Source organism: Bufo gargarizans, unplaced genomic scaffold (genome assembly GCF_014858855.1).
Source record: "Bufo gargarizans isolate SCDJY-AF-19 unplaced genomic scaffold, ASM1485885v1 original_scaffold_847_pilon, whole genome shotgun sequence".
Lineage (NCBI taxonomy): Eukaryota > Metazoa > Chordata > Amphibia > Anura > Bufonidae > Bufo > Bufo gargarizans.
Window position 1 is genome coordinate 15,804 of NW_025334726.1, and position 26,168 is coordinate 41,971.

Below are 26,168 nucleotides of genomic sequence, written 5' to 3' on the forward strand. Positions count from 1 at the left end.
CTCGCAGCCCTCGCACCATTACACGTTCCAGGTCCCATGGAAAGTTTTCACTTTGTTTTTGGATGTATCGGGGAGGGGACTTTTAGACTTTACAGCAAAGAACGTAAGAGAACAGATCTGACAATGTGCGTTCTGCAGCGTTATCGAGGACGGTGCCTGGAGAGTGCCAGTGCGGGGATGGGACCGGGACAGCCGCTAAATGCTCCAAAAATACATCAATCATTACAAAAAAAAAAAAGGTGGCGAGGCCGGTCAGGGAGCGAGGGAAGACATCCCGCCAGGGAACCCCACAGCTTCACCATTGGGTGGATGCCCTCCGAAACCATACTGCATGGCCATCGATAGGGCACTCACACAGCTGAATACTGCAGCGGGGCTGGGGCGGTATATTGTGCTGCACTGTGGTATCTGGTTCTGCTGGGGCGGTATATTGTGCTGCACTGTGGTATCTGGTTCTGCTGGGGCAGTATATTGTGCTGCACTGTGGTATCTGGTTCTGCTGGGGCGGTATATTGTGCTGCACTGTGGTATCTGGTTCCGCTGGGGCAGTATATTGTGCTGCACTGTGGTATCTGGCTCTGCCGGGGCGGTATATTGTGCTGCACTGTGGTATCGGGTTCTGCTGGGGCGGTATATTGTGCTGCACTGTGGTATCTGGTTCTGCTGGGGCAGTATATTGTGCTGCACTGTGGTATCTGGTTCTGTTGGGGCGGTATATTGTGCTGCACTGTGGTATCTGGTTCTGCTGGGGCAGTATATTGTGCTGCACTGTGGTATCTGGTTCTGCTGGGGCAGTATATTGTGCTGCACTGTGGTATCTGGTTCTGCTGGGGCAGTATATTGTGCTGCACTGTGGTATCTGGTTCTGCTGGGGCGGTATATTGTGCTGCACTGTGGTATCTGGTTCTGCTGGGGCGGTATATTGTGCTGCACTGTGGTATCTGGTTCTGCTGGGGCGGTATATTGTGCTGCACTGCGGTATCTGGTTCTGCTGGGGCGGTATACTGTGCTGCACTGTGGTATCTGGTACTGCTGGGGCAGTATACTGTGCTGCACTGTGGTATCTGGTTCCGCTGGGGCGGTATATTGTGCTGCACTGTGGTATCTGGTTCCGCTGGGGCGGTATATTGTGCTGCACTGTGGTGTCTGGTTCCGCTGAGGCAGTATATTGTGCTGCACTGTGGTATCTGGTTCTGCTGGGGCGGTATATTGTGCTGCACTGTGGTATCTGGTTCTGCTGGGGCGGTATATTGTGCTGCACTGTGGTATCTGGTTCTGCTGGGGCAGTATATTGTGCTGCACTGTGGTATCTGGTTCTGCTGGGGCGGTATATTGTGCTGCACTGTGGTACCTGGTTCTGCTGGGGCGGTATATTGTGCTGCACTGTGGTATCTGGTTCTGCTGGGGCAGTATATTGTGCTGCACTATGGTATCTAGTTCTGCTGGGGCGGTATATTGTGCTGCACTGCGGTATCTGGTTCTGCTGGGGCGGTATACTGTGCTGCACTGTGGTATCTGGTACTGCTGGGGCAGTATACTGTGCTGCACTGTGGTATCTGGTACTGCTGGGGCAGTATACTGTGCTGCACTGTGGTATCTGGTTCCGCTGGGGCGGTATATTGTGCTGCACTGTGGTATCTGGTTCCGCTGGGGCGGTATATTGTGCTGCACTGTGGTGTCTGGTTCCGCTGAGGCAGTATATTGTGCTGCACTGTGGTATCTGGTTCTGCTGGGGCGGTATATTGTGCTGCACTGTGGTATCTGGTTCTGCTGGGGCGGTATATTGTGCTGCACTGTGGTATCTGGTTCTGCTGGGGCAGTATATTGTGCTGCACTGTGGTATCTGGTTCCGCTGGGGCAGTATATTGTGCTGCACTGCGGTATCTGGTTCTGCTGGGGCGGTATATTGTGCTGCACTGCGGTATCTGGTTCTGCTGGGGCGGTATACTGTGCTGCACTGCGGTATCTGGTTCTGCTGGGGCAGTATACTGTGCTGCACTGTGGTATCTGGTTCCGCTGGGGCGGTATATTGTGCTGCACTGTGGTATCTGGTTCCGCTGGGGCGGTATATTGTGCTGACATTTTTGTGAGGTCTGCACCATTCCTGAGTCCAGACTTCGGACTTGTGACGTTATGAACGTCTCCTGGACGGAGCCATTAAATCCCCGTTTTCTGACTCTTGTTGGGCTGCTCCTCGGTGGATAACCCTACCCCTCAGACGTCGTGTCCTTTACCGGGTGGCCGGCCATGGACTGGGCCAGAACATGTGGAGGTCCCAGGAGTTGTGTCCCTGTCCATGGCACCTCCCATGTCCTGTCCATAGCCCAGGCTGGAGACCAGGCAATGGATGTGACGTTGGCAGGATTTCAGAAGAGGACGTGACCAGGTTCCCAAGCAGCCAATCTACACAACATGGGGACAGGAGGAGATCAGCAGTTATGGTGGGTTTGAGGGGCCCATGGGGTCCGGGAGAGCCACCTTAACAGTGAGGAAACCATGGGGGGCCCACAGGACATAGCCAGGGGTCTACCTGCAGCACATCATCCAGCACGCAGTTCAGCATCTGCTCCACGCTCTGCTGTATCTGACCGGCCGATGGACAGAGACGCAGGTCTCCATCTTCCCCAAACTCCAGGCGGACAAGCAGGAAAGGCCTTCCAGTTGTGGACATCATCTGTGCAGGGAGCAGGAAGGTGAGGCATGTACAAGGAGGACTATGACTAAGGGACTATGTAAGAGCATCCCACCTGCATGATGCCCGACACAAAGCCGCTGACATCCCGCTGCAGGATGGACATCAGGTTCTCGCAGATGATGTATCCTACAAGAGACGAGAGACTCCCCAGTCTGTGCAGCCATGACTCAACGTGTGCCAGTCGCCCCCTGGTGGCCTTGTCCAGGCAGTGCACGGCGTCCTCCTGGCTTGTCTGCACCATCGTGTAGGTGTCCTGTCTGACCTTCAGGAAGAAGAGAACATGGATCAGGACATGGTCATCACGTCTTTATCTTCTTCATGATCGCACACGGATGGAGCTCTGTAACCTTACCACACCGGGAGGCGGCTGCGGCACAGTCTACAGGATGACAAGGCGAGCGCCCAGTGGACGCCCCTCCACCACTGTGCAGGGGGCGACACCAGCCTGTACCTCTTACAGCAGATCTTAGGACATTCTCACGAAGACCAAAAACAGATGTCCTATCCTTGTGCCCTGGGTGTTCTGAACTCAATGATGTGAACGTGGAACAGGTCTGTCTATACAGCCGTCCACCATGCTGCACCTTTCCACATCTTTCTAGATCTCCATTTATAATCCTGTGAAGAACAATCCATTACCTTATGTAAGTTGACCTGCAATGTGACTGATGGTAAGACATAGGGGCCCAGACGCCCTGTACTTCTTCTCACCCCCCCCCATGCTGCCCTCTGTATGTGCTTCAGATCTACTCCTATCATCCTCCCTTAGCCGAACCTCTCACTCACATCCCATTATGCCGGTGCGGCACTCTCTGCTGATCATCCGGCCTCCAGGACTTCCGTCCGGCACCTTCTTACATCTCCTCATCCTTCTAGATCTACAGTCTAGAATACAGCAGGGGTCCGGGTAACAGGAGCAGCCGGTCCCCTGCAGCTGATCGGGGGGGAGCAGCTCCAGCATCCACCCAATCAGAGGCTGTAATAGTATGGAGCGGCAAGTCACGTCCCGCTGCGCCTTACTATTATAGCGCTGGTCGGGAAGGGGTTAAAGGAGACCATGTTTTGGAGGGAAAAACCACCAAAAAGCAAACAGCCTGACCTTTTAACCCCTTAAGGACCCGCACTGTACATATACGGTGCTGGTGGACGTGACTTGAGGACCTGGGGCACAGACCCAGCAGTCACTGACAGCCGGGCCCCTGCTGCATACGCCGGCATCGGTGAAAACACTGATGCCAGCATGTTCACCCCTTGTATGCCGCGGTCAAAGCAGCCCATGGCATGCAGAGGGTACGGGTGCCCTCCGCTTCCCCATAGGGTCCCCACCCTGCAGTGACGGGGACCCGATGGCAGCCCGATACCTTCCATAAGCATCTGGGCCTGCCTTCTGCGGAAGCCTGTGAGATCTAGCCCCTTTAGGGTCCATTCAAACGTCCGTAGTGTGTTTTGCGGATTTGCAAAACACGGACACCGGCAATGTGCGTTCCGCATTTTTCAGACCACACATCGCCGGGCACTAATAGAATATGCCTATTCTTGTCCGCTATAAGACATGTTCTATTTTTTTCGGGAATGGAAATGCGGACCCGGAAGTGCGGGTCCGCAGAGTGGGACAAAAAAAATATATAAAAATTATATATAGTGTTTTTTTTTTTAAATAAAAAAATAGTTTCAAGTAAAAAAAATTCCCAAAATACTGTAAAACACATAAAATTGTAAAAAAAAATAAAAAATACATACTGGGTATTGCCACGTCCGTAACGACCGACTCTACAAAAATATCACATGATCCACCACCTCACCTGAACGCCGTAGAAAAAAAAAAATAAGAAAAACTATGCTAAAACAATCATTATTTGTCACCTTACACCACAAAAAGTGCAACACCAAGCGATCAAAAGACAGTGGCAAAACAGAAAAAAAAAACTGACAAAAAAACTATGGCTTTCAGAATATGGAGACACTGAAAAAAATCTTTTTTTTTCAAAAATGCTTTATTATGTAAAACTGAAACAAACCACCAAAAAGTCATATTTGGTATCGCCGCGTCCGTGACAACCTGCTCTATAAAAATACCTCATGATCTAACCTGTCAGATGAATGTTGTAAATAACAAAAAATAAAAACTGTGCCAAAACCCCAAAAGCTATTTTTTGGTACCTTGCCTCACAAAAAGTGTAATATAGAGCAACCCAAAAAATCATATGTGCCCTAAAATAGTACCAACAATACTGCCACCTTATCCAGTATCCAAAATTGGGTAATTTTGGGAGGAGTTCCTACTGTAGGGGGGCATCAGGGGGGCTTCAAATGGGACATGGCAACTTATAATTATCCCAGTGAAATCTGCCTTCCAAAAACCGTATGGCGTTCCTTCCCTTCTGCGCCCTGCCGTGGGCCCGTACAGCAGTTTACGATCACATGTGGGGGGTTTCTGTAAACTACAGAATCAGGGCCATAAATATAGAGTTTTGTTTGGCTGTTAACCCTTGCTTTGTTACTGGATTTTTTTTAATTAAAAATGGGAAATCTGTCAAAAAAGTGAAATTCTGAAATTTCATCTCCATTTTCCATTAATTCTTCTGGAACGCCTAAAGGGTTAACAAAGTTTGTAAAATCAGTTTTGAATAAATTGAGGGGTGTAGTTTCTAAAATTGGGCCTTTTTTTGAGTTTCTTCTCTAGTGGTGCATCAGGGGGGCTTTAAATGTGACATGGCAGCTTAAAATTATCCCAGTGAAATCTGCCTTCCAAACACCGTATGGCGTTCCTTCCCTTCTGCGCTGTGTGGCCGTACAGCAGTTTACGACCACATATGGGGTGTTTCTGTAAACTACAGAATCAGGGCCATAAATATAGAGTTTTGTTTGGCTGTTAACCCTTGCTTTGTTAGTGGAGGGGGGGGGGAAGGAAAATCTGTCAAAAAAGTTAAATTCTGAAATTTCATCTATATTTTCCTTTCATTCTTGTGCAACACCTAAAGGGTTAACAAAGTTTGTAAAAATCAGTTTTGAATACCTTGAGGGGTGTAGTTTCCAAAATGTCCAATTTATGGGTGGTTTCTATTATGTAAGCCTCACAAAGTGACTTCAGACCTGAACGGGTCCTTAAAAATTGGGTTTTGGAAATTCTAAGATTTGCTTCTAAACTTCTAAGCCTCTAATGTCCCCAAAAAAGAAAATGTAATTTACAGAATGATCCAAACATGAAGTAGACATATGGGGAATGTAAAGTAAAAACTGTTTTAGGAGGTATCACCGTCTGTTTTAAAAGCAGAGAAATAGAAATTTTTAAAAGTGTGAATTTTTCTAAATTTTTGGCAAATTTGGTATTTTTTTTATAAATAAAAAAATATTTTGACTAAAATTTACCAGTGTCATTAAGTACAATATGTGATGAGAAAACAATCTCAGAATGGCCTCAATAAGTAAAAGCGTTTTAAAGTTATTACCACATAAAGTGACACTGGTCAGATTTGCATAAAATGGCCTGGCCCTTAAGATGAAAAATGGCAGGGTCCTGAAGGTGTTAATATCTGGTTTTAGTTCTGTTATGTCTGGAAACTTGTTTTTGTCTGGAAAACCTGCTGTGTCATTACCATTGAGTATCACTGAAGATCTAATGCGCGTCTATAACAGACAGGAGCTGAAACATTGTATCTGTTTGTGCTTAGTTTCTCCACTCCACCCCTCCCACTAGAAGGTTCTAGTCTAGCAAAAACTGAATATAAGGAGAGAAGTCAGAGCCCCTAGTGTGCTGCAGTTAGGCACCAGTGCTTGGAGGGGAAGACTCTGCTGGACTACTGAGGGACCAGAAGAGATTGGAGAAGCCAGCCCTATGCCTCGTTTCAGGGAGGAGACTAGAGGAGCCAGCCCTATGCCTCGTCTCAGGGAGGAGACTGGAGGAGCCAGCCCTATGCCTCGTCTCAGGGAGGAGACTGGAGGAGCCAGCCCTATGCCTCGTCTCAGGGAGGAGACTGGAGGAGCCAGCCCTATGCCTCGTCTCAGGGAGGAGACTGGAGGAGCCAGCCCTATGCCTCGTCTCAGGGAGGAGACTGGAGGAGCCAGCCCTATGCCTCGTCTCAGGGAGGAGACTGGAGGAGCCAGCCCTATGCCTCGTCTCAGGGAGGAGACTGGAGGAGCCAGCCCTATGCCTCGTCTCAGGGAGGAGACTGGAGGAGCCAGCCCTATGCCTCGTCTCAGGAGGAGACTGGAGGAGCCAGCCCTATGCCTCGTCTCAGGGAGGAGACTGGAGGAGCCAGCCCTATGCCTCGTCTCAGGGAGGAGACTGGAGGAGCCAGCCCTATGCCTCGTCTCAGGGAGGAGACTGGAGGAGCCAGCCCTATGCCTCGTCTCAGGGAGGAGACTGGAGGAGCCAGCCCTATGCCTCGTCTCAGGGAGGAGACTGGAGGAGCCAGCCCTATGCCTCGTCTCAGGGAGGAGACTGGAGGAGCCAGCCCTATGCCTCGTCTCAGGGAGGAGACTGGAGGAGCCAGCCCTATGCCTCGTCTCAGGGAGGAGACTGGAGAAACCAGCCCTATGCCTAGTCTCAGGGAGGAGACTGAAGGAGCCAGCCCTATGCCTAGTCTCAGGGAGGAGACTGGAGGAGCCAGCCCTATGCCTCGTCTCAGGGAGGAGACTGGAGGAGCCAGCCCTATGCCTCGTCTCAGGGAGGAGACTGGAGGAGCCAGCCCTATGCCTCGTCTCAGGGAGGAGACTGGAGAAACCAGCCCTATGCCTAGTCTCAGGGAGGAGACTGAAGGAGCCAGCCCTATGCCTAGTCTCAGGGAGGAGACTGAAGGAGCCAGCCCTATGCCTCGTCTCAGGGAGGAGACTGAAGGAGCCAGCCCTATGCCTCGTCTCAGGGAGGAGACTGGAGAAACCAGCCCTATGCCTCGTCTCAGGGAGGAGACTGGAGAAACCAGCCCTATGCCTCGTCTCAGGGAGGAGACTGGAGAAACCAGCCCTATGCCTCGTCTCAGGGAGGAGACTGGAGAAACCAGCCCTATGCCTCGTCTCAGGGAGGAGACTGAAGGAGCCAGCCCTATGCCTAGTCTAAGGGAGGAGACTGGAGAAGCCAGCCCTATGCCTAGTCTCAGGGAGGAGACTGAAGGAGCCAGCCCTATGCCTCGTCTCAGGGAGGAGACTGGAGAAACCAGCCCTATTCCTAGTCTCAGGGAGGAGACTGGAGAAGCCAACCCTATGCCTCGTCTCAGGGAGGAGACTGGAGAAGCCAGCCCTATGCCTTGCCTGTATTGTTTTGCACCTGAATTCCTCCAAATAAGAAGCACCCTGGTTACTGCAGACCCAGACTCTCTGGACTTATTTCCCATTGGGGTGCACGATTCATTACCATCCCTTCCGGAGAGCAGCAACACGTGGTGACAACTTGACGGTGTCCAGGGGACCCAGCGTAGCGTTGAGGCCACCCCAAACCTGGCCACTGCTACAGGACGTTCCCCTGATCCTCCTAATATCTTACCAGTCAGTCCCAGGACGTTCCCCTGATCCTCCTCGTATCTTACCCGTCAGTCCCAGGACGTTCCCCTGATCCTCCTCGTATCTTACCCGTCAGTCCCAGGACGTTCCCCTGATCCTCCTCGTATCTTACCCGTCAGTCCCAGGACGTTCCCCTGATCCTCCTCGTATCTTACCCGTCAGTCCCAGGACGTTCCCCTGATCCTCCTCGTATCTTACCCGTCAGTCCCAGGACGTTCCCCTGATCCTCCTCGTATCTTACCCGTCAGTCCCAGGACGTTCCCCTGATCCTCCTCGTATCTTACCCGTCAGTCCCAGGACGTTCCCCTGATCCTCCTCGTATCTTACCCGTCAGTCCCAGGACGTTCCCCTGATCCTCCTCGTATCTTACCCGTCAGTCCCAGGACGTTCCCCTGATCCTCCTCGTATCTTACCCGTCAGTCCCAGGACGTTCCCCTGATCCTCCTCGTATCTTACCCGTCAGTCCCAGGACGTTCCCCTGATCCTCCTCGTACCTTACCCGTCAGTCCCAGGACGTTCCCCTGATCCTCCTCGTACCTTACCCGTCAGTCCCAGGACGTTCCCCTGATCCTCCTCGTATCTTACCCGTCAGTCCCAGGACGTTCCCCTGATCCTCCTCGTATCTTACCCGTCAGTCCCAGGACGTTCCCCTGATCCTCCTCGTATCTTACCCGTCAGTCCCAGGACGTTCCCCTGATCCTCCTCGTATCTTACCCGTCAGTCCCAGGACGTTCCCCTGATCCTCCTCGTATCTTACCCGTCAGTCCCAGGACGTTCCCCTGATCCTCCTCGTATCTTACCCGTCAGTCCCAGGACGTTCCCCTGATCCTCCTCGTATCTTACCCGTCAGTCCCAGGACGTTCCCCTGATCCTCCTAATATCTTACCAGTCAGTCCCAGGACGTTCCCCTGATCCTCCTAATATCTTACCAGTCAGTCCCAGGACGTTCCCCTGATCCTCCTAATATCTTACCAGTCAATCACAGGACGTTCCTCTGATCCTCCTCATATCTTACCCGTCAGTCCCAGGACGTTCCCCTGATCCTCCTCGTATCTTACCCGTCAGTCCCAGGACGTTCCCCTGATCCTCCTCGTATCTTACCCGTCAGTCCCAGGACGTTCCCCTGATCCTCCTCGTATCTTACCCGTCAGTCCCAGGACGTTCCCCTGATCCTCCTCGTATCTTACCCGTCAGTCCCAGGACGTTCCCCTGATCCTCCTCGTATCTTACCCGTCAGTCCCAGGACGTTCCCCTGATCCTCCTAGTATCTTACCAGTCAGTCCCAGGACGTTCCCCTGATCCTCCTAATATCTTACCAGTCAGTCCCAGGACGCTCCCCTGATCCTCCTAATATCTTACCAGTCAGTCCCAGGACGTTCCCCTGATCCTCCTAATATCTTACCAGTCAGTCCCAGGACGTTCCCCTGATCCTCCTCGTATCTTACCCGTCAGTCCCAGGACGTTCCCCTGATCCTCCTCGTATCTTACCCGTCAGTCCCAGGACGTTCCCCTGATCCTCCTCGTATCTTACCCGTCAGTCCCAGGACGTTCCCCTGATCCTCCTAATATCTTACCAGTCAGTCCCAGGACGTTCCCCTGATCCTCCTAATATCTTACCAGTCAGTCCCAGGACGTTCCCCTGATCCTCCTAATATCTTACCAGTCAGTCCCAGGATGTTCCCCTGATCCTTCTGGTATCTTACCCGTCAATCACAGGACGTTCCTCTGATCCTCCTCATATCTTACCATGTCCAGAATCTGGGAGGCGAGGCTCAGGAGGCTGCACAGGTGACTTTTGGCGGTGGACCTTCTAAGGATTTGCTCTGCGTCTAATTGATCTATAGTAATTGGATTAGAGACGTGTGCAGGAAGCCAGGACAGCTGCGCCAATTCCTGGAGAAACCTGGATAAGTGCAAGACAGTGAGGCCATTATATGCGACACTACATGGGATATACGTGACGTCTTGTATGTAATAAACCCTCCCACTTCATGTAACATCTGACTATACTGCCGAGGAGCTACATGATGTCTAATCCTCCTGTCACATCTGTTCTGCTGGCTGTTATAGCTAAAGGCCTCTCTACACGGGTAAATTATGGGGAGGGAGCGCTCCTAGGAACTGCCCCGTGTCAGAAAATCAGCTCGTGACCAGGGATAGATGCGCCCTGAGCAATAGGAGTTGTCAGAGTGAGCAGGTATTCCAAGCTCCCAAATCCAGGAGGAGGGAACGCCTCAGCTTGGTGCCACAACTCCCAACATCTGACTACTACCCCCAGTCTCAGAGATATCAAGAAACTCATCCCCCATAGTCTGTATGTAGTGAGCTCCCCCTAGTGGTGTATCTTGCACCACTGACCCCAACAAGCCCGTCTCCAGCCAAACTGACAGCCATGCTTTTCTCAATGCTTCCTGTAGAGGCAATCTGTTTAGGCTTTTTCCTTGCATCTGTCTGTGCTAATCAGAGCGAATGCTCCAGCCAGCTCTTCACTCCTGGGATCATTCAGTCGCATATATTAGAGGTATGTGGTCATTTCTAGCGTGGGCCATTTGTGCGCACATCTAAGTGCCACATTCAAAGAGGACCTTTCGTGGGTCCAGACGTTCTAAACTAGTCCTAAACCTGACACAGCTCTATATCTCACCGCCCCTACTACCCTCTCCACAGCCACTTCTGCTCAACTCCTCTCACACACTCAGATCTGCTCATCTAAACATGGCCGGCCACATCTATCCTACACTCACCTGCTAACCCTCCATCTACTTCTCCTTGTTGCTGGAGACATCTTCTAATCCAGGCCCCCCTCACCTTGCACCCATTCACCTGCCCCCCCCCCCCCCTCTCTATCTGGAGCAATACGGAACTCACGTTCCATTTGTAACAAACTCTCCTACATCCACGACCTCTTTATCTCCACCCCCGCCCAGACCAACATTGTGGTGGTGTCGGCCTCTTCTCATCAGGGAACTGCTCCTTCAACCCATCTCCAGCCTTTCACAACCTCCCCTCTTTCGAAGTCCACTCCGTCCACATCTTCTCTCCCTGCAACCTTCAAATAGCAGGGCCTGGTGGATGGTAGATGATGGCTTCTACCTTTCTCGACCATTTCAATGCCTGGCTTCTTCTCTTCCTCTCTGCAAACATCCCCTCGATCATCATGGGGGATTTCAACATCCCTATTGACACGAAAAACTCAAACGCCTCTAAACTCCCCTCTCTTACCGCATCCTTTGGCCTCACACCGTGGTCCTCCGCAGCCACCAGCAGAAACGGGGACACACTAGACCTTGTCGTCACCCACCTCTGCTCTCCCCCCCAGCACATCAGCCTCCCCCCCTAGCACATCAGCCTCCCCCCCCCAGTACATCAGCCTCTCCCCCCCAGCACATCAGCCTCTCCCCCCAACAACCAAACCTTCAAGAGTAACCTGAAAACCCACCTTTTTAGGAAAGCCCACCATCTGCAATGACCATGCTGCCACCACACAGCCACAAGAGCAGCCAAATGGTTCTTATCTGCCGACACATTCTATGTTTCTATACCCTAACCTACTGTGTTCTCCCCTTCCCTTGTACAAACCGGATTCTCAAAAAGTTGGGACACTATACAAATCGTGAATAAATACTGAATGCAATGATGTGGAGGTGCCAACTTATAATATTTTATTCAGAATAGAACATAAATCACGGAACAAAAGTTTAAACTGAGAAAATGGACCATTTTAAGGGAAAAATATGTTGAATCAGAATTTCATGGTGTCAACAAATCCCCAAAAAGTTGGGACAAGGCCATTTTCCCCGCTGTGTGGCATCTCCCCTTCTTCTTACAACACTCAGCAGACGTCTGGGGACCGAGGAGACCAGTTTCTCAGGTTTAGAAATAGGAATGCTCTCCCATTCTTGTCTAATACAGGCCTCTAACTGTTCCATCGTCTTGGGCCTTCTCTGTTGCACCTTCCTCTTTATGATGCGCCGAATGTTCTCTATAGGTGAAAGATCTGGACTGCAGACCGGCCATTTCAGTCCCCGGATCCTTCTCCTACGCAGCCATGATGTTGTGATTGATGCAGAATGTGGTCTGGCATTATCTTGTGGAAAAATGCAGGGTCTTCCCTGAAAGAGATGACGTCTGGATGGGAGCAGATGTTGTTCTAGAACCTGAATATATTTTTCTGCATTGATGGTGCCTTTCCAGACATGCAAGCTGCCCATGCCACACGCACTCATGCCACCCCATACCATCAGAGATGCCGGCTTCTGAACTGAGCGTTGATAACAACTTGGGTTGTCCTTGTCCTCTTTGGTCCAGATGACATGTCGTCCCAGATTTCCAAAAAGAACTTGGAATCGTGACTCGTCTGACCACAGAACAGTCTTCCATTTTGCCACACTCCATTGTAAATGATCCCTGGCCCAGTGAAAACGCCTGAGCTTGTGGATCTTGCTTAGAAATGGCTTCTTCTTTGCACTGTAGAGTTTCAGCTGGCAGCGGCGGATGGCACGGTGGATTGTGGTCACTGACAATGGTTTCTGGAAGTCTTCCTGAGCCCATTCTGGGATTTCCTTTACAGTAGCATTCCTGTTTGTGGTGCAGTGTCGTGTAAGGGCCCGGAGATCACGGGCATCCAGTATGGTTTTACGGCCTTGACCCTTACGCACAGAGATTGTTCCAGATTCTCTGAATCTTCGGATGATGTTCTGCACAGTTGATGATGATAGATGCAAAGTCTTTGCAATGTTTCGCTGGGTAACACCTTTCTGATATTGCTCCACTATCTTTCTGCGCAACATTGTGGGAATTGGTGATCCTCTACCCATCTTGGCTTCTGAGAGACACGGCCGCTCCGAGAAGCTCTTTTTATACCCAATCATGTTGCCAATTGACCTAATTAGTGGTAATTGGTCTTCCAGCTCTTCGTTATGCTCAAATTTACTTTTTCCAGCCTCTTATTGCTACTTGGCCCAACTTTTTGGGGATTTGTTGACACCGTGAAAATTTTAATCAACGTATTTTTCCTTTAAAATGATACATTTACTCGGATTAAACGTTTGATCCGTCATCTACGTTCTATTACAAATAACATATTGACATTTGCCGTCTCCACATCATTGCATTCAGCTTTTATTCACAATTTGTTTAGTGTCCCAACTTTTTGGGAATCCGGTTTGTAGATTGCAAGCTCTTGAGGGCAGGGTCTACCTCCCTTTCTTGTTTGCAGTGTAACCCCAGCTGGATGTACATGGAATTTATGTCACTTTAAAAAAAAAAAAAAATAGTGGCTGTATAAGGGCTCTTTCACACTTGCGTTGTCCGGATCCGACTTGTACTCAACTTGCCGGAATTAAACGCCGGATCCGGAAAAACGCAAGTGTATGGAAAGCATTTGAAGACGGATCCGTCTGCGTTCAGTGTTACTATGGCAGCCAGGACGCTATTAAAGTCCTGGTTGCCATAGTAGGAGCGGGGAGCGCTGGTATACTTACAGTCCGCGCGGATCCCGGGGCGCTCCAGAGTGACGTCAGAGCGCCCCATGCGCATGGATGACGTGCCATGCGATCACGTGATCCATGCGCATGGGGCGCCCTGACGTCACTCTGGAGCGCCCCGGGAGCCGCACGGACGGTAAGTATGCTGCTCCCCCGCTCCCCACTACACTTTACCATGGCTGCCAGGACTTTAGCGTCCCGGCAGCCATGGTAACCATTCAGAAAAAGCTAAACGTCGGATCCGGCAATGCGCCGAAACGACGTTTAGCTTAAGGCCGGATCCGGATCAATGCCTTTCAATGGGCATTAATTCCGGATCCGGCCTTGCGGCAAGTCTTCAGGATTTTTGGCCGGAGCAAAAAGGGCAGCATGCTGCGGTATTTTCTCCGGCCAAAAAACGTTCCGGTCCGGAACTGAAGACATCCTGATGCATCCTGAACGGATTTCTCTCCATTCAGAATGCATTAGGATAATCCTGATCAGGATTCTTCCGGCATAGAGCCCCGACGACGGAACTCTATGCCGGAAGACAATAACGCAGGTGTGAAAGGGCCCTAATCTGTATGTAGTGAGCTCCCTCTAGTGGTGGCTGTATAATCTGTATGTAGTGAGCTCCCTCTAGTGGAGACTGTATAATCTGTATGTAGTGAGCTCCCTCTAGTGGTGACTGTATAATCTGTATGTAGTGAGCTCCCTCTAGTGGTGACTGTATAATCTGTATGTAGTGAGCTCCCTCTAGTGGTGGCTGTATAATCTGTATGTATTGAGCTCCCTCTAGTGGTGGCTGTATATTCTGTATGTAGCGAGTTCCCCCTAGTGGTGACTGTATAATCTGTATGTAGTGAGCTCCCTCTAGTGGTGGCTGTATAATCTGTATGTAGTGAGCTCCCTCTAGTGGTGGCTGTATAATCTGTATGTAGTGAGCTCCCCCTAGTGGTGGCTGTATAATCTGTATGTGATGAGCTCCCTCTAGTGGTGGCTGTATAATCTATATGTAGTGAGCTCCCTCTAGTGGTGGCTGTATAATCTGTATGTAGTGAGCTCCCTCTAGTGGTGGCTGTATAATCTGTATGTAGTGAGCTCCCTCTAGTGGTGGCTGTATAATCTGTATGCAGTGAGCTCCCTCTAGTGGTGGCTGTATAATCTGTATGCAGTGAGCTCCCTCTAGTGGTGACTGTATAATCTGTATGTAGTGAGATCCCCCTAGTGGTGACTGTATATTCTGTATGTAGTGAGCTCCCTCTAGTGGTGGCTGTATAATCTGTATGTAGTGAGCTCCCTCTAGTGGTGGCTGTATATTCTGTATGTAGTGAGCTCCCTCTAGTGGTGGCTGTATAATCTGTATGTAGTGAGCTCCCTCTAGTGGTGGCTGTATAATCTGTATGTAGTGAGCTCCCTCTAGTGGTGGCTGTATAATCTGTATGTAGTGAGCTCCCTCTAGTGGTGGCTGTATAATCTGTATGTAGTGAGCTCCCTCTAGTGATGCTGTATAATCTGTATGTAGTGAGCTCCCTCTAGTGGTGGCTGTATATCTGTATGTAGTGAGCTCCCTTCAGTGGTGGCTGTATAATCTGTATGTGATGAGCTCCCTCTAGTGGTGGCTGTATAATCTGTATGTAGTGAGATCCCCCTAGTGGTGACTGTATATTCTGTATGTAGTGAGCTCCCTCTAGTGGTGGCTGTATAACCTGTATGTAGTGAGCTCCCTCTGGTGGCTGTATAATCTGTATGTAGTGAGCTCCCTCTAGTGGTGGCTGTATAATCTGTATGTAGTGAGCTCCCTCTAGTGGTGGCTGTATAATCTGTATGTAGTGAGCTCCCTCTAGTGGTGGCTGTATAATCTGTATGTAGTGAGCTCCCTCTAGTGGTGGCTGTATAATCTGTATGTAGTGACCTCCCTCTAGTGGTGGCTGTATAATCTGTATGTAGTGAGCTCCCTCTAGTGGTGGCTGTATAATCTGTATGCAGTGAGCTCCCTCTAGTGGTGGATGTATAATCTGTATGCAGTGAGCTCCCTCTAGTGGTGGCTGTATAATCTGTATGTAGTGAGCTCCCTCTAGTGGTGGCTGTATAATCTGTATGTATTGAGCTCCCTCTAGTGGTGGCTGTATAATCTGTATGTGATGAGCTCCCTCTAGTGGTGGCTACTACAGAGCCATCCACAGAAGTTCACGGATGCCATACAGCGCTGGTCACTATGGCGTCCCGTATCCGTTTTTTTCCTGGACTGTGCCAGATGGCGCGATGCACTGTTGCACCCCATCCCCTCCAACATATATGTTAGGGAGGGGTGCGGTGAGGTGAACACGGCCTGAGCTGTAATCACTGCGCGGCGCTGTAATGCTGATGACTAGCAGATAAACGGAGGAGACGGCAGAGCTCTGACCGCTGCCGTCTCTTCATAGAGCTGATCGGCGGGGTGTCGGGTGTCAGACCCCCCCCACAATGTGACACTGATGATCAATCGCATACCGGAGCAGAATTGTGAGCACAGCTCTGGATGCAGGATCAGGAGGTGCTGCACGTACCTGTTGATGTGATGCAGGGCGGCGGTGTAATGGGGGACGCTGGTGAGCAGTCTGCGGCTCAACATGGCGCTGCGCCTGAGAAAACACGTCCTCCGCACACATCTCCTCCACCTGAAGACACAAGACAAGGAGTCACCAACATCCAGAGCGACTCCCGACCCCCCTGAAATACTCTGCGCTGCTGCTACGCACACGGAATCCTGCCCTGTCCTCTACACTCCTCTCCTGAAATACTCTGCGCTGCTGTTACACGCATAAAGAATCCAGCCCTGTCCTTTACAATCCTCTCCTGAAATACTCTGTGCTGCGGTTATATGCATACAGAATCCAGCCCTCTGTACAATCCTCTCCTGACATGCTCTGTGCTGCTGTTATACACATACAGAATCCAGCCCTGTCCTCCACAATCCTCTCCTGAAATACTCTGCGCTGCTGTTACACACATACAGAATCCAGCCCTGTCCTTCACAATCCTCTCCTGAAATACTCTGTGCTGTGGTTATATGCATACAGAATCCAGCCCTCTTTACAATCCTCTCCTGACATGCTGTGTGCTGCTGTTACACACATACAGAATCCAGCCCTGTCCTCCACAATCCTCTCCTGAAATACTCTGTGCTGCGGTTATATGCATACAGAATCCAGCCCTCTTTACAATCCTCTCCTGAAATACTCTGCGCTGCTGTTACACACATACAGAATCCAGCCCCGTCCTCCACAATCCTCTCCTGACATACTCTGTGCTGCGGTTATATGCATACAGAATCCAGCCCTCTTGCAATCCTCTCCTGACATGCTCTGTGCTGCTGTTGCCACAGGCTCTCACCATCTGAAGGCTCTCCTGGTCAGGAAGTCTCGGCAGAAGGGGATCCTCCTCAGGCTGCGGCACAGGACGGCCTCCCGGTGCCAGGCCCCCAGCTCCTGCACCTCCGAGCCGCTCCCGGGGTTCACATAGAGAATGCCGAAGGGTGAAAAGAGAAAGTGCTCCGGGTGACGGCGGGAGACGGGGGAGACCCTGAGGTCATAGAAGCTGCGGGGAAGAGACATGATCTGGGGGGGTGGATCTCTGCTGGAGGCACTCCAACCCCACCGCAGGGAGAGACCCTACTACTGCAGTCACATCCAGAGCTGCAGCCACAGTCTCATCTTACTCTCCAGCCACATCCAGAGCTGCAGTCATGTCTTACTCTCCAGCCACATCCAGAGCTGCAGTCATGTCTTACTCTCCAGCCACATCCAGAGCTGCAGCCACAGTCTCATCTTACTCTCCAGCCACATCCAGAGCTGCAGCCATGTCTTACTCTCCAGCCACATCCAGAGCTGCAGTCATGTCTTACTCTCCAGCCACATCCAGAGCTGCAGTCATGTCTTACTCTCCAGCCACATCCAGAGCTGCAGTCACAGTCTCATCTTACTCTCCAGCCACATCCAGAGCTGCAGCCACAGTCTCATCTTACTCTCCAGCCACATCCAGAGCTGCAGTCATGTCTTACTCTCCAGCCACATCCAGAACTGCAGTCATGTCTTACTCTCCAGCCACATCCAGAACTGCAGTCATGTCTTACTCTCCAGCCACATCCAGAGCTGCAGTCATGTCTTACTCTCCAGCCACATCCAGAGCTGCAGCCACAGTCTCATCTTACTCTCCAGCCACATCAGAGCTGCAGTCATGTCTTACTCTCCAGCCACATCCAGAGCTGCAGTCACAGTCTCATCTTACTCTCCAGCCACATCAGAACTGCAGTCATGTCTTACTCTCCAGCCACATCCAGAGCTGCAGCCACAGTCTCATCTTACTCTCCAGCCACATCCAGAGCTGCAGCCACAGTCTCATCTTACTCTCCAGCCACATCCAGAGCTGCAGCCACAGTCTCATCTTACTCTCCAGCCACATCCAGAGCTGCAGCCACAGTCTTATCTTACTTTCCAGCCACATCCAGAGCTGCAGTCATGTCTTACTCTCCAGCCACATCCAGAGCTGCAGTCATGTCTTACTCTCCAGCCACATCCAGAGCTGCAGTCACAGTCTCATCTTACTCTCCAGCCACATCCAGAGCTGCAGTCATGTCTTACTCTCCAGCCACATCCAGAGCTGCAGCCACAGTCTCATCTTACTCTCCAGCCACATCCAGAGCTGCAGTCATGTCTTACTCTCCAGCCACATCCAGAGCTGCAGTCACAGTCTCATCTTACTCTCCAGCCACATCCAGAGCTGCAGCCACAGTCTCATCTTACTCTCCAGCCACATCCAGAGCTGCAGTCATGTCTTACTCTCCAGCCACATCCAGAACTGCAGTCATGTCTTACTCTCCAGCCACATCCAGAGCTGCAGTCATGTCTTACTCTCCAGCCACATCCAGAACTGCAGTCATGTCTTACTCTCCAGCCACATCCAGAGCTGCAGTCACAGTCTCATCTTACTCTCCAGCCACATCCAGAGCTGCAGTCATGTCTTACTCTCCAGCCACATCCAGAGCTGCAGTCACAGTCTCATTTTATTCTCCAGCCACATTCAGAGCTGCAGTCATGTCTTACTCTCCAGCCACATCCAGAGCTGCAGTCACAGTCTCATCTTACTCTCCAGCCACATCCAGAGCTGCAGCCACAGTCTCATCTTACTCTCCAGCCACATCCAGAGCTGCAGCCACAGTCTCATCTTACTCTCCAGCCACATCCAGAGCTGCAGTCATGTCTTACTCTCCAGCCACATCCAGAACTGCAGTCATGTCTTACTCTCCAGCCACATCCAGAACTGCAGTCATGTCTTACTCTCCAGCCACATCCAGAGCTGCAGTCATGTCTTACTCTCCAGCCACATCCAGAACTGCAGTCATGTCTTACTCTCCAGCCACATCCAGAGCTGCAGTCACAGTCTCATCTTACTCTCCAGCCACATCCAGAGCTGCAGTCACAGTCTCATTTTACTCTCCAGCCACATTCAGAGCTGCAGTCATGTCTTACTCTCCAGCCACATCCAGAACTGCAGTCATGTCTTACTCTCCAGCCACATCCAGAACTGCAGTCATGTCTTACTCTCCAGCCACATCCAGAGCTGCAGTCATGTCTTACTCTCCAGCCACATCCAGAACTGCAGTCATGTCTTACTCTCCAGCCACATCCAGAACTGCAGTCAGGTCTTACTCTCCAGCCACATCCAGAGCTGCAGTCACAGTCTCATCTTACTCTCCAGCCACATCCAGAGCTGCAGTCATGTCTTACTCTCCAGCCACATCCAGAGCTGCAGTCACAGTCTCATCTTACTCTCCAGCCACATCCAGAGCTGCAGTCACAGTCTCATCTTACTCTCCAGCCACATCCAGAGCTGCAGTCATGTCTTACTCTCCAGCCACATCCAGAGCTGCAGTCATGTCTTACTCTCCAGCCACATCCAGAGCTGCAGTCATGTCTTACTCTCCAGCCACATCCAGAGCTGCAGCCACAGTCTCATCTTACTCTCCAGCCACATCCAGAGCTGCAGTCATGTCTTACTCTCCAGCCACATCCAGAGCTGCAGTCATGTCTTACTCTCCAGCCACATCCAGAGCTGCAGCCACAGTCTCATCTTACTCTCCAGCCACATCCAGAGCTGCAGCCACAGTCTCATCTTACTCTCCAGCCACATCCAGAGCTGCAGCCACAGTCTCATCTTACTCTCCAGCCACATCCAGAGCTGCAGCCACAGTCTCATCTTACTCTCCAGCCACATCCAGAGCTGCAGCCACAGTCTCATCTTACTCTCCAGCCACATCCAGAGCTGCAGCCACAGTCTCATCTTACTCTCCAGCCACATCCAGAGCTGCAGCCACAGTCTCATCTTACTCTCCAGCCACATCCAGAGCTGCAGCCACAGTCTCATCTTACTCTCCAGCCACATCCAGAGCTGCAGCCACAGTCTCATCTTACTCTCCAGCCACATCCAGAGCTGCAGCCACAGTCTCATCTTACTCTCCAGCCACATCCAGAGCTGCAGCCACAGTCTCATCTTACTCTCCAGCCACATCCAGAGCTGCAGCCACAGTCTCATCTTACTCTCCAGCCACATCCAGAGCTGCAGTCATGTCTTACTCTCCAGCCACATCCAGAGCTGCAGCCACAGTCTCATCTTACTCTCCAGCCACATCCAGAGCTGCAGCCACAGTCTCATCTTACTCTCCAGCCACATCCAGAGCTGCAGCCACAGTCTCATCTTACTCTCCAGCCACATCCAGAGCTGCAGCCACAGTCTCATCTTACTCTCCAGCCACATCCAGAGCTGCAGCCACAGTCTCATCTTACTCTCCAGCCACATCCAGAGCTGCAGCCACAGTCTCATCTTACTCTCCAGCCACATCAGAGCTGCAGTCATGTCTTACTCTCCAGCCACATCCAGAGCTGCAGTCACAGTCTCATCTTACTCTCCAGCCACATCCAGAGCTGCAGTCATGTCTTACTCTCCAGCCACATCCAGAGCTGCAGTCAGTCTCATCTTACTCTCCAGCCACATCAGAGCTGCAGCCACAGTCTCATCTTACTCTCCAGCCACATCCAGAGCTGCAGTCACAGTTTAATCTTACTCCCCAGCCACATCCAGAGCTGCAGTCACAGTCTTATCTTACTCTCCAGCCACATCCAGAGCTGCAGCCACAGTCTTATCTTACTCTCCAGCCACATCCAGAGCTGCAGCCACAGTCTTATCTTACTCTCCAGCCACATCCAGAGCTGCAGCCACAGTCTTATCTTACTCTCCAGCCACATCCAGAGCTGCAGTCATGTCTTACTCTCCAGCCACATCCAAAGCTGTAGAGAATGGTCACAGATCAGTGAGTGTGGACCCACTGTGCCAACTCTTCAGGCCAATCCCCGAGGGCGTTAGGGATCTGGCCTTTGCCACGGGGAAGCCACTAGACCGCTACATCCACGGGGAAGCCACTAGACCGCTACATCCACGAGGAAGCCACTAGACCGCTACATCCACGGGGAAGCCACTAGACCGCTACATCCACGGGGAAGCCACTAGACCGCTACATCCCGAGATGGTCCTGGTGCAACTGCCAGCTGATCCATAGGAACCCCCAACACCGCAGGCACAGTGTGAACAGGGCCTCAGGCTTAGCTGCAGATCACTGGAGACACAGGCGGCGGGGCGGGGGGGGGGGGGGGGTAGTGAAGAGACAGCAGGCGGGGGGGGGGTAGTGAGAGACAGCAGGCGGGGGGGGGTAGTGAAGAGACAGCAGGCGGGGGGGGGGGGTAGTGAAGAGACAGCAGGCGGGGGGGGGGTAGTGAAGAGACAGCAGGCGGGGGGGGGTAGTGAAGAGACAGCAGGCGGGGGGGGGTAGTGAAGAGACAGCAGGCGGGGGGGGGGGTAGTGAAGAGACAGCAGGCGGGGGGGGGGGTAGTGAAGAGACAGCAGGCGGGGGGGGGGGGTAGTGAAGAGACAGCAGGCGGGGGGGGGGGGTAGTGAAGAGACAGCAGGCGGGGGGGGGGGGGGTAGTGAAGAGACAGCAGGCGGGGGGGGGGGGTAGTGAAGAGACAGCAGGCGGGGGGGGGGGGTAGTGAAGAGACAGCAGGCGGGGGGGGGTAGTGAAGAGACAGCAGGCGGGGGGGGGGTAGTGAAGAGACAGCAGGCGGGGGGGTAGTGAAGAGACAGCAGGCGGGGGGGGGTAGTGAAGAGACAGCAGGCGGGGGGGTAGTGAAGAGACAGCAGGCGGGGGGGGTAGTGAAGAGACAGCAGGCGGGGGGGGGTAGTGAAGAGACAGCAGGCGGGGGGGGTAGTGAAGAGACAGCAGGCGGGGGGGGGTAGTGAAGAGACAGCAGGCGGGGGGGGGTAGTGAAGAGACAGCAGGCGGGGGGGGGTAGTGAAGAGACAGCAGGCGGGGGGGGGGTAGTGAAGAGACAGCAGGCGGGGGGGGGTAGTGAAGAGACAGCAGGCGGGGGGGGGTAGTGAAGAGACAGCAGGCGGGGGGGGGTAGTGAAGAGACAGCAGGCGGGGGGGGGTAGTGAAGAGACAGCAGGGCGGGGGGGGTAGTGAAGAGACAGCAGGCGGGGGGGGAGTGAGAGACAGCAGGCGGGGGGGGTAGTGAAGAGACAGCAGGCGGGGGGGGTAGTGAAGAGACAGCAGGCGGGGGGGTAGTGAAGAGACAGCAGGCGGGGGGGTAGTGAAGAGACAGCAGGCGGGGGGGTAGTGAAGAGACAGCAGGCGGGGGGGTAGTGAAGAGACAGCAGGCGGGGGGGGTAGTGAAGAGACAGCAGGCGGTGGGGGTAGTGAAGAGACAGCAGGCGGGGGGGTAGTGAAGAGACAGCAGGCGGGGGGGGGTAGTGAAGAGACAGCAGGCGGGGGGGGGTAGTGAAGAGACAGCAGGCGGGGGGGGTAGTGAAGAGACAGCATTCGGGGGTAGTGAAGAGACAGCAGCGGGGGGTAGTGAAGAGACAGCAGGCGGGGGGGTAGTGAAGAGACAGCAGGCGGGGGGGTAGTGAAGAGACAGCAGGCGGGGGGGTAGTGAAGAGACAGCAGGCGGGGGGGTAGTGAAGAGACAGCAGGCGGGGGGGTAGTGAAGAGACAGCAGGCGGGGGGGTAGTGAAGAGACAGGTAAGGCAGGTGGGGGGCTGTGACTGCACACATCAACATTATGTAATAATACTACAGTCACCATTATATCATGTGTCAAACTCCAGTCACATACAGAGCTGCAATTAGAATTATATCTCGTGGTATACTCCAGTCACATACAAAGCTGCAATCAGAATTATATCTCGCGTTATAATTCTGATTGCAGCTCTGTATGTGACTGGAGTATAACGCGAGATATAATTCTGATTGCAGCTCTGTATGTGACTGGAGTATATCTCGTGGTATACTCCAGTCACATACAAAGCTGCAATCAGAATTATATCTCGTGTTATACTCCAGTCACATACAGAGCTGCAATCAGAATTGTATCTAGTTTTATACTCCAGTCACATCCAGAGCTGCAGGTAGATTTCTTTGCCTGCAGTATAAAACATAAGGCAGCTCAGGATGAGCACAGGATAACTGCGCAGCACTCGGGGCCCCCGAGGGGTACTTACCAGTCCCGGACCCCGCTGGCTCGGTTCAGATACAGGAAAACAACTTTGCCGAGGTGTCGGTACTGCACCAGGATCTCCGCAGCCTCGTACCCCGACAGGGGGTGACTTGTGGCCCCTACACTCTTCTTATGCTCCAGGGGTCGGTTCAGCACCTCAGGGGCCCCACTGAAGAGGAGACAAAATAAGAGAAATGTTTGGAGGTCTCACCAACCTCGCGTCTCACCTCACTCCTGACATCCTCTTTTCTGCTAACATGCCGTGCAATGGACATGGATGAGACTCCTGGGAGGATACCGAGACCGGGCGCCGTCTCGCCGCTCCGTGGACCCCTGCTGCGCGCCGTCTCGCCGCTCCGTGGACCCCTGCTGCGCGCCGTCTCGCCGCTCCGTGGACCCCTGCTGCGCGCCGTCTCGCCGCTCCGTGGACCCCTGCTGCGCGCCGTCTCGCCGCTCCGTGGACCCCTGCTGCGCGCCGTCTCGCCGCTCCGTGGACCCCTGCTGCGCGCCGTCTCGCCGCTCCGTGGACCCCTGCTGCGCGCCGTCTCGCCGCTCCGTGGACCCCTGCTGCGCGCCGTCTCGCCGCTCCGTGGACCCCTGCTGCGCGCCGTCTCGCCGCTCCGTGGACCCCTGCTGCGCGCCGTCTCGCCGCTCCGTGGACCCCTGCTGCGCGCCGTCTGGCCGCTCCATGGACCCATGGTGCGCGCCGTCTGGCCGCTCCATGGACCCATGGTGCGCGCCGTCTGGCCGCTCCGTGGACCCCTGCTGCGCGCCGTCCCGCCGCTCCGTGTACCCCTGCTGCGCGCCGTCTCGCCGCTCCGTGTACCCCTGCTGCGCGCTGTCTCGCTGCTCCAGCCACTTCCTCACCTGGACGGGGACCCTGGATCTGTATGGGGCTGCATCCTCAGGGGGATATCTGTGCAGAGGGCCCGGGGGAGACCTTTAGGGCCACAGCACCACATGGACTCTGCAGCTGCCAGCTGGGCTCCTACGTCCCCCACATAACGTGGAAGGTCGTGCAGATAGAAGGGGGCCTGCTGGGCTCGGTAGTGCTCCTCCAGGTCCGCGGGGAGTGTGAAGAGTGTGGAGGTGTCGGGGGGCAGGGCGGCGCACAGAGCTCCGGGGACATCCAGGTCGCGGAGGAGACGCCTGTGCCGTTCATACTGTCTGTTCAGCCGCTCCAGAGCTGGAAGCAGACGCCCCCGCTCACCAGCCAGCCGCTCCCGGAAAGGGCGCAAGAGTCCGAGAAGATCCAGCAGCTCCAGCCACCACTCCCGACTAAAGCCCTGGGGCGCCCCCGTCAGGAAGCGAAGAAGCCCCCCGGCCAGAGCCGACCCCTCCCCCGAGGGCTGAGAGAGGAGATGGCGGAGATCCTGAGCCAGAGGAGACCTGCTGCCACCGTCCTGAGGACCTGCGGAGACAGAGGGAGAGGCTCACAACTTGGGAACCACTGCTCCAGTCACATCCAGAGCTGCACTTACTAGTCTGCCTCCTGTAAACCTCAAACATTGCAGAGAGAAACCCCTGACAAATAACGTCTGCCATACCGTGCACTACATCTCCCAGAATGCATCACAGCAGAGCACTGAATCAGCAGGGAGGTCCTGCAGTATGAGGGCGAACAAACTGCAGCTCTGGATGTGACTGGAGGAAAGGTGAAGAGCCGCAATGTAAGTCAGATGATCAGAGACGGATCACACCTCTCATCATCACTGACATGAGCACCATCATCCACTAATATGAAACTGTCTTCTCACCGGATGGTTGATGTGGAGCATCAGCACCGCAGGATCGGGAGAGGCGTCCGGGAAGCGGAGGAAAGCGGACTGAGGACTCCATCACAGAACCTGGAGAAGAGCCGGGACACGAGCGCAGCAGCCCCCTATAGACCAGTCATCAGTAATACCTGCACACAGACACATGAGGAGCCCCCTATAGAAAGGACATCAGTAATACCTGCACACAGACACATGAGGAGCCCCCTATAGACTAGTCATCAGTAATACCTGCACACAGACACACGAGGAGCCCCCTATAGACCAGTCATCAGTAATACCTGCACACAGACACATGAGGAGCCCCCTATAGAAAGGTCATCAGTAATACCTGCACACAGACACATGAGGAGCCCCTATAGACCACTCATCAGTAATACCTGCACACAGACACATGAGGAGCCCCCTATAGAAACGTCATCAGTAATACCTGCACACAGACACATGAGGAGCCCCTATAGACCAGTCATCAGTAATACCTGCACACAGACACATGAGGAGCCCCCTATAGACCGGTCATCAGTAATACCTGCACACAGACACATGAGGAGCCCCCTATAGACCGGTCATCAGTAATACCTGCACACAGACACATGAGGAGCCCCCTATAGACCAGTCATCAGTAATAACTGCACACAGACACATGAGGAGCCCCCTATAGACCAGTCATCAGTAATACCTGCACACAGACACATGAGGAGCCCCCTATAGACCAGTCATCAGTAATACCTGCACACAGACACATGAGGAGCCCCCTATAGAAAGGTCATCAGTAATACCTGCACACAGACACATGAGGAGCCCCCTATAAAAAGGACATCAGTAATACCTGCACACAGACACATGAGGAGCCCCCTATAGACCAGTCATCAGTAATACCTGCACACAGACACATGAGGAGCCCCCTATAGACCACTCATCAGTAATACCTGCACACAGACACATGAGGAGCCCCCTATAGACCAGTCATCAGTAATACCTGCACACAGACACATGAGGAGCCCCCTATAGACCAGTCATCAGTAATACCTGCACACAGACACATGAGGAGCCCCCTATAGAAAGGTCATCAGTAATACCTGCACACAGACACATGAGGAGCCCCCTATAGAAAGGTCATCAGTAATACCTGCACACAGACACATGAG

At 53.0% G+C, this 26,168-nt stretch overlaps 1 protein-coding gene across 1 annotated transcript in view; it reads right to left on the bottom strand.

The window, feature by feature from the left end:
* LOC122924144 (dynein heavy chain domain-containing protein 1-like) overlaps positions 1–25,121 on the bottom strand; it is a 30,574-nt gene extending 5,453 nt beyond the window's left edge. Inside the window, exons 1-8 of the mRNA XM_044275081.1 lie at positions 25,003–25,121; positions 24,113–24,656; positions 23,250–23,414; positions 17,032–17,235; positions 16,206–16,316; positions 9,938–10,094; positions 2,748–2,957; positions 2,531–2,674 (exon numbers count right to left, since the gene is read on the bottom strand). Coding sequence (XP_044131016.1) covers positions 2,531–2,674; positions 2,748–2,957; positions 9,938–10,094; positions 16,206–16,316; positions 17,032–17,235; positions 23,250–23,414; positions 24,113–24,656; positions 25,003–25,084 — 1,617 coding nt within the window. The 5' untranslated portion in view covers positions 25,085–25,121. The remainder of the gene's footprint in view (positions 1–2,530; positions 2,675–2,747; positions 2,958–9,937; positions 10,095–16,205; positions 16,317–17,031; positions 17,236–23,249; positions 23,415–24,112; positions 24,657–25,002) is intronic.
* Between the last annotated feature and the right edge of the window lie 1,047 nt (positions 25,122–26,168).